We start from the raw sequence: 14,516 nt of genomic DNA on the forward strand, positions 1-14,516 counted from the left end.
CTATGGACTCTGAAAAACAATCTGTGGGTTTTGAAGGGGCGGGGGGTGGGAGGTTGTGGTGCCTTGTGGGTATTATAGAGGGCACAGATTGCATGGAGCACTAGGTGTGGTGAAAAAATAATGAATACTGTTTTTCTGAAAATAAATGAATTAATTTAATTTAAAAAATACAAAAGAGCATCTTCTTTCTTTTTTTTTTAACTTGGAATATTAATTTCCACAGAATTCACTAAAAAAGGAAAAGGTAGATTTATGTTGATGTACATGCTATGTTTTACTTCCATTATCTGATTGATGTATCAATTGACTTTTATTAAGGATGAGATTTTTTTTTTTTTTTTTAAAGATCTTACTTATTTATTTGACAGGCAGAGATCACAAGTCGGCAGAGAGAGAGAGGGGTGGAAGGAGACTCCCTGGGATCATGACCTGAGCCAAAGGCAGAGGCTTTAACCCAGTGAGCCACCCAGGTGCCCCAAGGATGAGATTTAAATGACTGAAATGTAATTCTATGTTTCTCTTAAGCTTTCAAAGCATGGGTGTCAAAGAAACTTATGCCGTCACCCTTTTCATTCATGAAAGATTCTATGCTCCCAAGTCAAGAAATTTAAATGTATCTTCTATTTTCTCCCACCAACCCACAGTTATCAGCTAACATTAACAGACTTATACAGGGAGATGTGAGATAAGGAGATACTACAAAAGGAGGCCCTTAAATAGACATGGGGAATCTAATTTGTAATTAACATGACCTTAATAAAAATTTACAGGAAACATACTAACTCAAAAACTAAAAGAAAAAATAAGTAACCTAATATAAAGGCAAAAAGAAAATCTGACTGAAATTCTGAACTTCTCAAATAAAGTATTAAAGACAAACCTAGGATAATTTAAGCGTTAAATAAAGGTACAAGGGAAAAGATATTTTTTTCCTAGTAAGATATTTCATGTAGTTTTACTTCGGGTTTTCTTATCTCTTATTTTTTATCTTGATTAGAAATACCAAAATGTTTGGACTTTTCCAGGTCTAGGAGAGAGTCCTAATCATGATTCAGAAGAAGCCAAGGTTTTTATTCTAAAGGCATTTTCTACGGCCAACTTTTAGGTCATTAACCTCTAGCACACACAGATGAAAGCTGGAAGTCTGTGAAAATTTATCCAGACACAGTCTTCAAAAACAATGATCCCATATCCTCCAGGCACCCTAAAGCTGTAAAACGTTAAGAACCAAAATAGATAGTACTGAAATCTTCATAGAAGATGAAATTTTGGTTCTCAGATGCAAAAACTGACATAATCTAAAAACTGGTAAACAAAATGAATACAATCTTCCAACAATTACCACATACAATTCTAATACTTTAAGTTGAGATCTGTATCAACCTACTTGAAATATTATACTTTTCTATAAAAAGGACATTGCCCATCCACTCGATTCTGTAATGTAGATACCAAATCCCAGTATTTCCAGATCAGCCCTTACACAACACTGGTTGGTAACAAATCTACCCTAAATTTAGTGGAACACAGAAAGTAATTAATTTCCTTCTGCAACTTGCTAATGGTAAAACAAACAAACAAAAAACCAAAACAAACAATGATTTATGCAAATATATTATTGGCCTTCAAAACAAAAGGTTGGAACAAACTATGAAGAAATCAGGTTGAGGTTCATAAATCTGCTATTTTTAAAATAAGACCATGACATCAGTCAATGCAATAAGATCCAGATCTAACAGAAAGTTCAGCTGACTTAAATTCCTCATCATCATGGCAAAAGTTTATCATTTCCTTTGCATAAAATCCATAGCATAAAAAACAATCACAGATTTCTAGAACATATAGGAGAACACTAATTTTTGACTCGGATCCATTTATACCATTTGCAGACCAAATAATGTGTTTGCTTGATTACCTAAGAGAATTTTTTTTTTTTTTAATTAAGATTGCCCCAGGAATAAGTAAGCATTTTGGCTTACAACACCCATAAGGACAAAATCTAGAAAGTTTCTTCAGCTTATCCTGAAATAATGAATATGTGACATTTATAAGTAAATGCAAAGTGTCTGTTTCCTCAATTCAGTTGATTATCATTAATCCTCCATTTGCCTGAAAATCCTAACAAGTTGGAGAATAACCACATTACAAACTGTACAACATAGTAATAATAAGGAAACAAAATTAGGCTACTTACAAACTTCCTCTTCTGGGGAGACTGAGCTCCTTCTGCAAAAGAAAAACAAAACAAAACACCTACATGAGAGGTCACATTAACCTTAGCCTAATAAGGCACCAAAGAGATAGCCTAATTCTTCATTATGCTTGATTTAGCATTTTCCACAAGGAAAAGATTTTAACGTCATGATTTTAGGCTGGATCCCTTCTTACATTGTTCTCTTTACATGTTGTGTTGAAATTACAAACATAGTTCATCTAAATTCCAAAACAGAAAAGGCACTATTCCTCTCAAAGCAAGGACAATAGAATACTAAATTGAGCCCCATGGCCCTAAAATTGAGCTTCGGGAAAACTGGAGGAACCAAAGGACTTATCCAAAGAGAAAAGGGATAGAAGGAGGAGCAGAAATTTTGCAGGATTATAATTAAATGAGAGGTGAAATGGGGGGGGGGGCAGTGAAATCCAGCTATTCACCCCCAACAGAAATAAACTCGTGCAAGACCCTGTGCATACCAAAGATTACACATTACTATGATTTGCTTAAATAAACCCAAAGATATCCTTCTGGTTTCATTTCTTAACATAAATGCAGTTTAGGACTTTGGTTATTTAAAAGTAGGTTAATGAATCTCTCGAAAGGTAACCAGACAGCAACAATTAATAGAGTGCTTTAAAGTCTTCAAAAGGGTGCTCTCACGCTAATCACTAATTAAGATCACTATCCACCTAACTATAGGGGAGACTGTGAAAACAAACAAACAAACAAAAAAGCCAACCAAGGAGACAGAAAGGGATACAGAAATATCTTCACCCAGGAATGGAGATTTCAGAAGCCTTGGTCCTCAAGAATGATTATGTGATAACAATAATTAAGGAATAGGAAGTCATGAGTCATCAGGCTATTTAAACAAACAAACAAAAGAAAACTAGTATAAATTTGAAAGACTTGACTAAATTTAGTTTTTCATTCCTATAATTACCTTTTTTTCCTTTTTCTTTTTTTGCCTTCCAAAAGCTTTTTTGAAAGGTGTTTCCCCCTCGGCTTCAAATTCACCTTTCCTGTCCCCTATTTTTATTGGATCCCTAAATGGGTGTCACAGACAATGACCGCAGATCTTACTTCTAAACAGCACAATTTATCCCAGCACAGCTTACAGAACACGGCCTTGAAAGGAGCAGACCGAGGGGAGGACGTTGCTTTAAATGTAACCCACCCTACTTATTAACTGGCAAATGTATTCCCATACAGTTATAATAATCCTATCACTGTTTAATTACAAGAAGAAACAAGGAAACCATTTTAGAAGCAGGAGCTCTTTCTCTTCTCAAGAGCCTCAAGGTTCAGAGATGAAACACTGTATTTTTGTTTTGTTTCGCTTTTTTCTCCAATCCTTGATTATCTCCGAGAAATTACAGGGCTTGCTCAACTTGGATGCTTGATTGTGAAACCTAAGTGCACCTTCATTTACTAAACCCCCTAAGGACAAGATGAAAAGTCTCTGGTCAAGCCTGTTTTCCTTGTGAACTGAGATGTAAATGGAAAACCAATGAGCAAGTCTATCTTTGGTGATGACAAGCACTGAGACATGTGTTTTGTTTGCAGGTTAAAAAGAGAAAAGCAAGAAGAGAAGAACAACTCCCTAGAAGCAATCGTTCACGGGTCCGTGTATCTATTAGAAAGGAATTATGGAAGCCCGCTGCACAGCAAAGGCCTAGAGCTCGAGAAAGAAAACACTGTGGTCCTGTGAGCTGATCTGACAACAGCGCAGCAAGAAAAGGAGGCAGGGCTGATGGGTTATCATTAATAACAGAGTCAGTCAGATGTTATTTCAACTCCATATGCAAATAGATCACTCATGATATGAGAGGCAAAGGGCCAAATGAATGATCCCCAAATAGTTCAATTAATCACAGTTCACCAAATGACCCAACCGTAAGCTGGCTGCTCTGCTCTGCTCTGAGAAGAAAAAAAAAAAAAACAAACTGCTGAAACAGCAAGATAAGGGATAAAAACCAACTCTGTTTTTAATCAGAAGTCTTTCCAATAGGTCCAGCATCTAGCATGATGAGCTCCAAGCAAGGAGAAAGGTCACGGTGCGTAACCTGGTGCTGCTGCTCCATGGGACGGCCTCCGAGGCTCCAGGACGAGGAGCAGAGGACATTTAATCGGCCACTGTCGACTGACCTGAAGCCTCCACGCTAACCAAGCTGAGGGAGCTAATCCACCTGACGGTTTGAATGTCAGACTCGGCACTGGAAACTCAATTTGGGAGCAAATTGGAATCAGATGTGATGGTAATAAAGTGAGAGAAATGAATGCGCTGTGGCCAAGACCTTGTGAACAGTGGCTTCAAATGGCAGCGGATTCCAGGAGGACCCAGCGATTGCAGACAGAGCAATGGGTGGCTCATGCATGGGGACCACACACTGATCGAGCCGAAGCCCGCAGAAGTCAGTGAGCGGCGGCAGTGCATTTTCTGCCGAAGCCCCTGTCGTACATCGTGCACATGTCTTCATTTTATTTTCTTAATGTCATGTGAAGGGCACTAACACATACTTAGATAATTAGGTAAGACATAAGGTATTGGTCCGAGTCATAAACCAAAGCTTCTGCTTAGGAGATCTGGAATGCACGTTAATAATTTAGCATCAGGTAAGGATTAGGGGAGGGAAGAAGTGTGGGACAAAGAGAGTAAAGGTCAGGAAGTATCTGCCTGAATTAAACAATATGGAACTATTAATCATCACAGGATTAAAGACACTCCTAAGAGTACATTCAAGAACATTACAATTTTTTTTAAAAGATTTTATTTATTTGACAGAGAGATAGAGGGCACAAGTCCACAGAACAGCAGGCATAGGGAGAGGGAGAAGCAGGCTTCCTGCTGAGCAGGGAGCCCAATGCGGGGCTCAATTCCAGGACTCTGGGATCATGATTTCAGCTGAAGGCAGACACTTAACTGACTGAGCCACCCAGGAGCCCCAAGAACAGTAAAATTTTTTAAATGGTTTTCATGGATACTGATTTCTCAGTGATTTCTAACATCTTTTTAGAATTGCTGTGTATCGTTACTTGCTGACAGTACGATTTCCTTTGCCCACCCCCCCTTTCTAAAAGTGCTAACTAGCTTATATGCATTCGGAAAATAAGGGTGAATGAAGCTAAGTTAGTTTTGTTTGAGAACACTGTGATCTTCTTGTGATTCCTGGATAAGAGTGAGGACAAACAAGGGTCCCTCAAACCCAGTAAGAGAATTTTAGGAGAATCCGGGAACAAAAGAGTCCTACGAAATGATTCAGCTTCTTCCCCCCACCCGGACCCCCTCCACCTCATACTCCCCCACCCCCATCAACCTTGGGCACAAAAGAAGAAAATAACTTGTTTTATTCATGAAGGCAAGAGAGAAAACTGCGATGTTTCATATGTATAGACAATTTCCACAATGGTAATTTTAAAAGAATGTACTATTTAATATGGGTTTTTTTAAGGTTTTATTTATTTGACAGAGAGAGACACAGTGAGAGAGGGAACACAAGCAGGGGGAGTGACAGAGAGAAAAGCAGGCTCCCCGCTGAGCAGGAAGCCCCATGTGGGGCTTGATCCCAGGACCCTGGGATCATGATCCAAGCAGAAGGCAGACACTTAACCGACTGAGCCACCCAGGTGCCCCTATTTAATATTTTTAATAGTTATACATACAAAATTAGAACAATATGTTCACATATGTTTAGGGACTCTGAGCTATTCTTTTTAACTGATGGGTCATTCTGTGATTTTAAAAGAAAGGAGATGTGATTATATCACAAATAATATATATTGGAGCACCTTGGTGGCTCAGAGTTAAGACTATGCCTTTAGCTCAGGTCATGATCTTGGGGTCCTGGGATCAAGCCCCGAATTGGGCTCTCTGCTCAGCAGGGAGCCTGCTTCTCCCTCTCTCTGTCTGCCTTTCGGCCTAGTTGTGATCTCTCTCTCTGTCAAATAAATAAATGAAATCGTTTAAAAAAATATATATATATATTAGATAACCCTCTCTCTAAGAGGTGGAGCTTAATTCTCTTCCCCCTGAGATTGGCTGGATTTAGTGACACACTTCCAAAACTAGAATAGGGAAAGGGAAAAATAACAACTTTCCAGTGGAGAAACCTGACAGACAAGGTCTTAACCAAGTGATTCAGATTAACACCACCTGCTAAGTTAGGTCGCTCTCATGTGCTCCTGATACAATGTTATGGGAAGGGGCTTCACCTCAGGTTTTCTTGCTAAAAACCCTTAAGTCCAGTCTAATCATGAAAAAACATAAGGCAAACCCTAATTGAGGGTCGTTCTACAGAACATCTGACCTGTCCTCTTTAAAACATCAGGATTGTGAAAAACAGGAAACATTTGAGAAACTGTCAGAGATTAAAGGAGGGAGAGATGACTAAATGTAATCTATGTAGGATCCTGAGCTAGTTTCTGGATCAGAAAAAGGGGGAAACCTGCTAATATCCAAAGAGAGTCTGAGTTTAGTTAATAGTAATATACCAGTGTTAATTTCATGCTATTGACAAATGTATTCAGACTATAAAAGATATTAACATAGTGGATGGGTGCCTGGATGGCTCAGTCGGTTAAGCATCTGCCTTTGGCTCAGATCATGATCTCTGGGTCCTGGGATCAAGACCCGAGTCAGGGTCCCTGCTCAGTGGGAGATCTTCTTCTTCCTTTGCTTCTCTGCTCAGGCTCTCTTTCTCTCAAATAAATAAATAAAATCTTAAAAGAAAAGGAAACATATTAACACAGTGGAAAAGTATACAGAAATTCTCTCAAGTCTTAAAACTTTTCTATAAATATAAAATTATTTCAAAAATGGGACGCCTGGGTGGCTCAGTTGGTTAAGCAGCTGCCTTCGGCTCAGGTCATGATCCCGGCGTCCTGGGATCGAGTCCCACATCGGGCTCTTTGCTCCGCAGGGAAGCCTGCTTCTCCCTCTGACTCTGCCTTCCACTCTGTCTGCCTATGCTCGCTCTCGCTCACTCTCTCTCTGACAAATAAATAAATAAAATCTTTAAAAAAAAAATTATTTCAAAAAAATTTTAAAAGTTCTTTCTCACACAGGAGAAGAAAGAGAGGTAGGGAGAAAGTAAAACTGATGGGAAGGATGGACAGGATGAACAAATCAACATCCAAATATTCTAAGATTATTTTAAGGAGACGTTTAGCCCAATTTTTAGGAGATTATGCAAGTCATCTTTGTGAAAGAAGACTTGGTTAGGTCCACCCATGAAGATGGTGAGAAGCAGTCAGATTTGAGAGACATTTTTATAGAACCTATAAAAGAACTGTGTGTAGAATAGGAGAGGAATCAAGGAAGTTTTCTGCCTAAGCAAATACAGTTTGCGGGCAGAAGAGTTTTGTTTGGACATGTTTCATCCAAGATGACTCTAAGGATTCCAAGTAGAAATTTCCAAATAGGTGGCTGGACTTCTGCGAGCCTGGTTTCAGGAAAGAGGTTGGAGCTGGGAAAAGACTTTGGAGTTATTACCCTACACAGGGCATGTAAAGCCCCGGGCTGGCTGAGACAGGAAAAGAACGGGAAGAAAGAGGCACACCCTTATGCATCATCATGGGCACCTCAACATTTCAAATCTTCAAGGACAGAGAATCATGCTACGTGTTGTTAAATGGTGCATTGCACATGCAGCAACTAGGGTTTTTTTTTTTTTTAAAGATTTTATTTATTTATTTGTCAGAGAGAGTGAGCACAGGCAGACAGAGTGGCAGGCAGAGGCAGAGGGAGAAGCAGGCTCCCTGCCGAGCAGAGAGCCCGATGCGGACTCCATCCAAGGACGCTGGTATTATGACCTGAGCCGAAGGCAGCCGCTCAACCAACTGAGCCACCCAGGCGTCCCAGCAACTAGTGTTCTTAATAACCAAGAAATTGAGACAGGCGACAAGTAGAAAAAAATCTACTGGGTGGATAGTAGCTCTCACACAGGTGACAGGATGGTAGCACAGACAAGATCAGAAAACAGGACAAAATCCAGGAAATTAAACCCCAGACAACATGGCCACACTCGGGACAGCCCCACAACTGAACACTGAACTTAACTCCAGCCTCCAAGAAGTGAAACTTAACTGCCTGTGCATCTTTCCCTCCTCACTCCTAGTGGGTTTTTCCCCTTCTTTGAGAGTGTTAGTATGATCATACCTGGGACTCTGCTTCAGCTGCCATGGAACAGAGGAGAATACTAGATCCCTTCACCAGTACAGTGGGAGAAATAGTCATTGGTAAACTCACCATGTCATTGAGAGTTACAACTATTCTACATTTGCAGACAAACTGTTAATTTAGGGAGAGAGTCCAAAGAGCCAAGATATGCAGGGCAATACTTCAGGCACTGCTTAGGGCACTTAAGGAGGAAAGAAAATATGACAGATTCAAAAGCCAGCTGGTGGAGGGGGGGCTGTGATGCCTGGGTGGCTCAGTCAGTGAAGCCTCCACTTCGGCTCAAATCATGATCTTGGGGTCCTGGGATCGAGTCCTGCATCAGACTCCTTGCTCAGCGGGGAGTCTGCTTCTGCCTCTGCCTGCCACTCCCCTGCTTGTGTGCTTGTGTTCTCTTTCTCTTTCTCTCTTTCTCTTGGTCTCTGACAAATAAGATCTTTAAAAAAAAAAAGCAAACTGGTGAAACATATATGCACACAAGAAAAGAGATCCCAGGTATGAGATTATGCAGTTTTACCTGAACATGTAAACACTAACAGTGGACAGAAGATAAAAGGGGAGAAGATAATTCAGCTCAGGCAGTGGGTCTGAATGCAACTGGTGACACATTAATATCATCCAGGAAGCTTTTCAAAATAACAATGTCTGAACTCCACCCGGGGAGATTGAGAAGGAGAGTGGTCTGTGTAAGTTATTTAGTGGAGGTTAGTGCTTGCTTGCTTGCTTGCTCGCTTGCTTATTTATTTATTTATCTGCTCGCTTATTTATTTATTTATTTATTTAGAGAGCGAGAGAGCTATGGGGGTCAGGGGGGACAAAGAGCGAGAGAATCTTAAGCAGGCTCCGCACTGGGGAATGGGCTCAAACTCAGCACCCTGAGATCATGATCCGAGTGGAAACCAGGAGTCATACCCTTAACCAACTGAGTCACCAGGTGCCTCAATACTTTTAAGTTCCCTTAAGAACAATGAATATGCATAAATCTTTTGCCTTCGGGTTTTTTTCTTTATGGAATATTAGTTTTCTTGCCATCATTACAAGAGTGAACTTCCAAGTTTTCAGTTATTTCCTTTGCAAGTGGGAAGCACTGGAGGGCAAGGAGAGGTACCCTCAGTGGAACTCCCTCTACGTGGGAGGGTATAAAATGAGCAAAGAGTACAGATTCATCTGGGAACTGGTTCTCCCAGAGAAGGGATTTGGGCCCCATTTTTCTGGCCTCTGTTTCTAAGGGTCACTTGTGAAGACAGAAGCACAGGTCAGGCAAGTTCACACTACAGAACCAGATCTTACATGACACTTTGGTTAGGATCAGAGCAGTGGTCAACAGCAACTTATGTGCAAACAGCGCTTGAAAACTCCAGTGAATGGCCCATAAAGGAATTGGTTTTCTGCATTAAAAGCCTGTAGTGTACAGCTAGAAAAGCAGCAGGTCGACCTCCAAAGATCTGCCTGGATATTCATACCATTTGACCTGCAAAACATCCCTAAAATCCCTCAGTGGGAATGTGAGATCGGTGGAGAATCCCAAAGGATCTCCCCTTTCTCGCAGGCTCTATTTCATTCTATTTTTGTATCTATAAACACTTAAAGGCATTTATTTGCAGTTGTAAAGCTCAATACAATCAACCATAAAAGGTAGACACAAAACGCTTGCTGGGTTTCCATAGCCATTTTCCTTGATCAGAAACCACATCCTCACTTTCTTTTAATAAGAAAGTGGCTACCATCTTGCTTTCTTGCCAGGCTGGCTTTTTTTCTGCTGTGAACCCAAGTCATCAGCTGGTACATGACTAGGCATTAGGCGTACAGGCTCTCTCCATAGACAAAAAGTTTCTTAAGTCACAATATGGCTATCTGTCTCTTTCGGTTTTAGAAGCTCTTATCAAAAACTCAATCTAAGAATTTTACAACATCATCACCTTTTTATCTGCCGGGACCCTAAGGCCCTCCCACTGAAAGCCCAGGGGAGACTAGTAATTGCCTCATAGTCACAAAGCCAGGACATGTTGGAAACAGAATCTGAACCAGTGTCATAAGGTTCCAATTTGTTCCCCTACAACGGACTGTGCAGGGTGGAGATGTGAGCCACTGAGAGGGGTTCTGAATGAGTACCTGTGCAAAGAGGGCTGGAATGAATAACCAAAGAGGGCAGCCTTTCCTCTAAAGAGTAAGAATGATACAGGTTGTGAACAGGTAGGTCTGTAATTTCAGAAAAGCATAAATCACAATCTTTGGCCAAGGGTGAAGCCCAGGGGCTCGTGGAGGGACGAAAGCAAGCAAATGGAGGTCCTTTATTCTAGCACACACTTTTTAATAAGGGCCACGTGGGGGGTGCTGTGCCAGGCTCTGGGGAGAAAGGATTCCATTTGCTGTAAATTTTAGTGCTGAAAAACCTGGAAGAGAGACCTTTTAAAATTTTGCAACAGGACCAAAGGAGGAGGTGATCAGTTTTCTGTAAGGAGGGTCAGTACTGCTTATCGCCCAAGGATGCTACCTGTTATTTGGGATAACAAAACCTGGTGGAACTCACACTACTCTCAACCCTCAGGCTTAGCTCAGGTTCGGTGAAGCTAATGACAAAGTTCATTTGCTTTGGCCAGAGATGGCATGTGATTCAATCTGGGAAAACAAGATGCAAAACAATGTGTGTTTCCAGGATCCTGGGAGAGAACTCCTGGAAGGAACGTGCACTAACCCCAAGAAGCTAATGGCGGCCGTAGGGTAGACAGACATGGAAGATGGCAGATAAGACAGAAGGTTAGAAACTGGGTATTGGGTGGTATCTTTCATACATGACACATGAGCCATTCGATTCTCTTTACTGTTTTAACTAGTTTAACTTGTGGGTTCTGTTTCTTGCAGTTCAGTAACATTTTATTATTATTTTTGAAAGATTTTATTTATTTGAGAGAAAGAGAGAGACAGTGAGTACAAATTGTGGGGAAGGATGGAGGGAGAGGGAGAAGCAGACTCCCCCCTGAGCAGGAAGCCAGACACTGGGCTTGATCGTAGGACCCCGAGATAGGACCCGAGCCTTAGGCAGACACTTAACCAAATGAGCTGCCCAGATGCCCCTATAACATTTTAAATAGGAGGGAAAAAATGGTGAAGTCTGCACATTAAAAAAGATCACTCTGCCATCAGGGTGTCAGATGGCTTATTAAGGACAAACAGGAAAGGAATTAGGGGGTTTATGAAGTTGTCTGGAAAGCATGGTGGAGTAGGGACCAAGGAAGAGGCAGTGAGGAAGTCAGAGAGGAGCAGATTCAAGACAGACATGTGCATAGGATCTATAAGGTGTTGAGAATAAATGCTTAACTAGTGGAAGGTTTAGAACCCTAGGAGCTAAGGGCAGGGTGCCATGCAGAGCTTAGGAAAAAGGGCCATCCCAAAGTACAGAGAACCTTTCAAAAGTTAAATAAAAGAAATCTGAATGGATGAGGGGATAGAAAAACCATGTAAGTTAGACCGCAGGGTCCCTGATGGGCAGGAACATGAGATAAAGATCCAGAGTAAGGCAGGAGCAAGGGTCAATATCCTGGGTCTTTCTTACATGAAAGTTACAAATCAATCATCACAAACCCCTCTTCCACTTTATGATTCATACACACAGGGCAGAAGTGGTTTTCCTTTACTACGCTCATCGGTCTCCCTCCATATAAGAACCGCAGCTCCCATCTACCGTGTGCTGATGTACGCTATCTCATTTCATCTTCCCCACCATTTCCATTTTACAGAACCAAGACAGAGACAGGTTAAGTAGCTTACACAAGGTCACGGAGCTGGTAAATGGCTTAGCCTGTCTTTGAATACACATCAGCCAGAGTCCAGAGCAGTTTAATTGTTTTTCATCCCCAAGGAAGACTTGGTCTGCCTGCACTGGGACCCTGACTCGTGGAGGCTATCAGGGTGTCCTCGTAGTTGATAACACACTAGCAATAACTCTCAGAAAGGGGTTCTACCGATTTCTGTAGCTCTTTCTAAGCAAATTTCACACAAATTATTTCTTACAGACTGTATTTGAAGCAAAGCCTTGAAAACACATTACTTTTAACACAGACCTTTTACAGCAGAAAAAAAGCGTAACAAGTCAAATATCCAGCTAACCCCAAGTAAATGAGCAAATGAAACAAGCTTCCTTTCCCAGCCAATTATGATGGTTCCTGATGGTTTGTAACATGTTACACCTTTGACTTAAAAAAATCAAGCTTGGGAATCTGATATTTGTAACCACATTGCCTTCCAACTTAGTATTATGAATGGGAAATCCACTTCGAAGTCAGATTTTCCACTCCTACATGGGTTGCTGAATAATAGCTAGTATTTACATTAGTAACATCTCTGGTTTACTAAGTGTTCATTAAATACTAAAGTGAAGGGCAACTTATTTCCTCATTATTAGTAGCTTCCAGCACAGTCAAATTTTACTTTATGTGCTTATTTTGTTCTCTAAGAACAAAGGACTATTTCTTTCAAGAGAAAGCATGTCCTTTTTGAAATTAAAGAAACTCCTTTAGATCCAATTAGAAGAGTCGCAGTCCTTTGCAACAAAAGCAGCTAAATAAGTAAACATACTAGATCAGCCAAACTTCAGGCTAAAAAAAATCTCTATTTAAGCTAATATTTAATTTAAACTATTTAAGCTAAGCCAATCGTATACTCCATAATGATTAAATGGAGAAGATTTAGACTCACATACACGTATATTCTACTCCAAACGTTAGAAAGCATCCTTAAAAATTTCCCTTACCTTGTGTAGGACTCAGTCTCTTGAATTATTACAGGAGGACAGGACAACTAATGCTCTAAAGTGTTAAGAAGCTGAATGAGAACACAGGTCCTGCATTAAGCCCGGGTCTCAGACATGAGAGCACCCTAAATGTCAGCTATTACTATGTGAGCAGGTTTCTCACATTGGACAAGGCACCCAGGGCACAAGGGAAGAGCTCCGAGAAACAGAAATGGGGGGAAGTCAAAGAAGAGGCACAGAAGACGCCTCCTCCTCTCTCTCAGTGTAGAACCCGGCCACTGTTCTGGGAACCACCTGGAAGATTCGAAGCCAATCCGGCTTCAGGGAAATCATGGACTGTTACTAATCATCAGAAAAAATGCCTATAACAGGAGATCAAACGCAAAAGCTAGATATTTAGAATTTTAATTGCCTTTAAGACAGTGCGAGTTTAGAGACCCTTCAGGGCTATAAAATTAAGGTCACTGTGGACAAGTTTTGTGATTTTTCTTTTTTCCCTGAGAAGAGTCTTAACAAAGATCTTGATAAATACGCGTATCGGCCCTGCCACTTAACTATGTTTCTTGTTACTCGGGAAAGCCTGTGACCTACAGTGAGCTTAGATAAAAAGGCAACACCACACAGCTGTGCCCCACAAGGCTTGGCAATTTTTTCAGTTCTTCCATCCATTACCCACAAATTATAGTAAATTCAAAATATTGATCTGCACACCCCCCCATGGGAAGAAAGTTACCATCGACTTTTATTGCTTATTGTTGGGTACAATTCCCTGGAATCAATAAAAGCTACAATGTTCATAAGCTTCTAAAAAGCTGGTTAATACAGTGGATATGAGACACCTCTTAGGATCAGTATAAATCTATAGGATTCTTCAATAGAACAGTGAGTGGCTAGCAAACATCTTCAATGTTCAAAAGCTTTATTTGATTTTAAAATCTTCTCATTACCCAGGAAAATGTATCTGTGACTGGGAATAAACATTAAGCAATTAGAGAGAACCCCACTTAATGGATCTTCACTTTCCTCTTTTGGTTCCCTTGCATTCCCACGCTGATGTCAATGTCCAATCCAGGGGCAATTATTAACAGTTGTGATCATTTTTTAGAAAATATAGCTTAACACCGATTTAAGTAAGCTTTCTGGACAGTAGCTTCCAGGTTCGATCAAAGAACGGCAGTTTGCCCATAAACAATATTTCAACTGCCCCTAATTCAAAGAATCAATATCCTTTTATGAACCAATTTTTAAAAATCAGGTAATAATTCACAGGTTCCATTAAAATTACAGACAGCCATAATACAAAAAGAAAAGGATTTTTTATAGAACCAGGAACCAGAATTGGATGAGACTATTTGACCAGTGATATAGAATTTATT

General features: G+C 40.5%; 1 protein-coding gene across 7 annotated transcripts in view; it reads right to left on the reverse strand.

The window, feature by feature from the left end:
- The window catches only part of MAST4 (microtubule associated serine/threonine kinase family member 4), a 562,814-nt gene that overhangs the window by 271,559 nt on the left and 276,739 nt on the right, over nucleotides 1-14,516 (reverse strand). For all 7 annotated transcript variants that reach the window (XM_045075267.1, XM_013062463.2, XM_045075266.1 and 4 more), the window contains one exon: nucleotides 2,195-2,226. In XM_045075267.1, coding sequence (XP_044931202.1) covers nucleotides 2,195-2,226 — 32 coding nt within the window. The remainder of the gene's footprint in view (nucleotides 1-2,194; nucleotides 2,227-14,516) is intronic.

Source organism: Mustela putorius, unplaced genomic scaffold (assembly GCF_011764305.1).
Source record: "Mustela putorius furo isolate JIRA1106 unplaced genomic scaffold, ASM1176430v1.1 tig00000145_pilon_pilon_pilon, whole genome shotgun sequence".
Classification (NCBI taxonomy): Eukaryota; Metazoa; Chordata; class Mammalia; order Carnivora; family Mustelidae; genus Mustela; species Mustela putorius.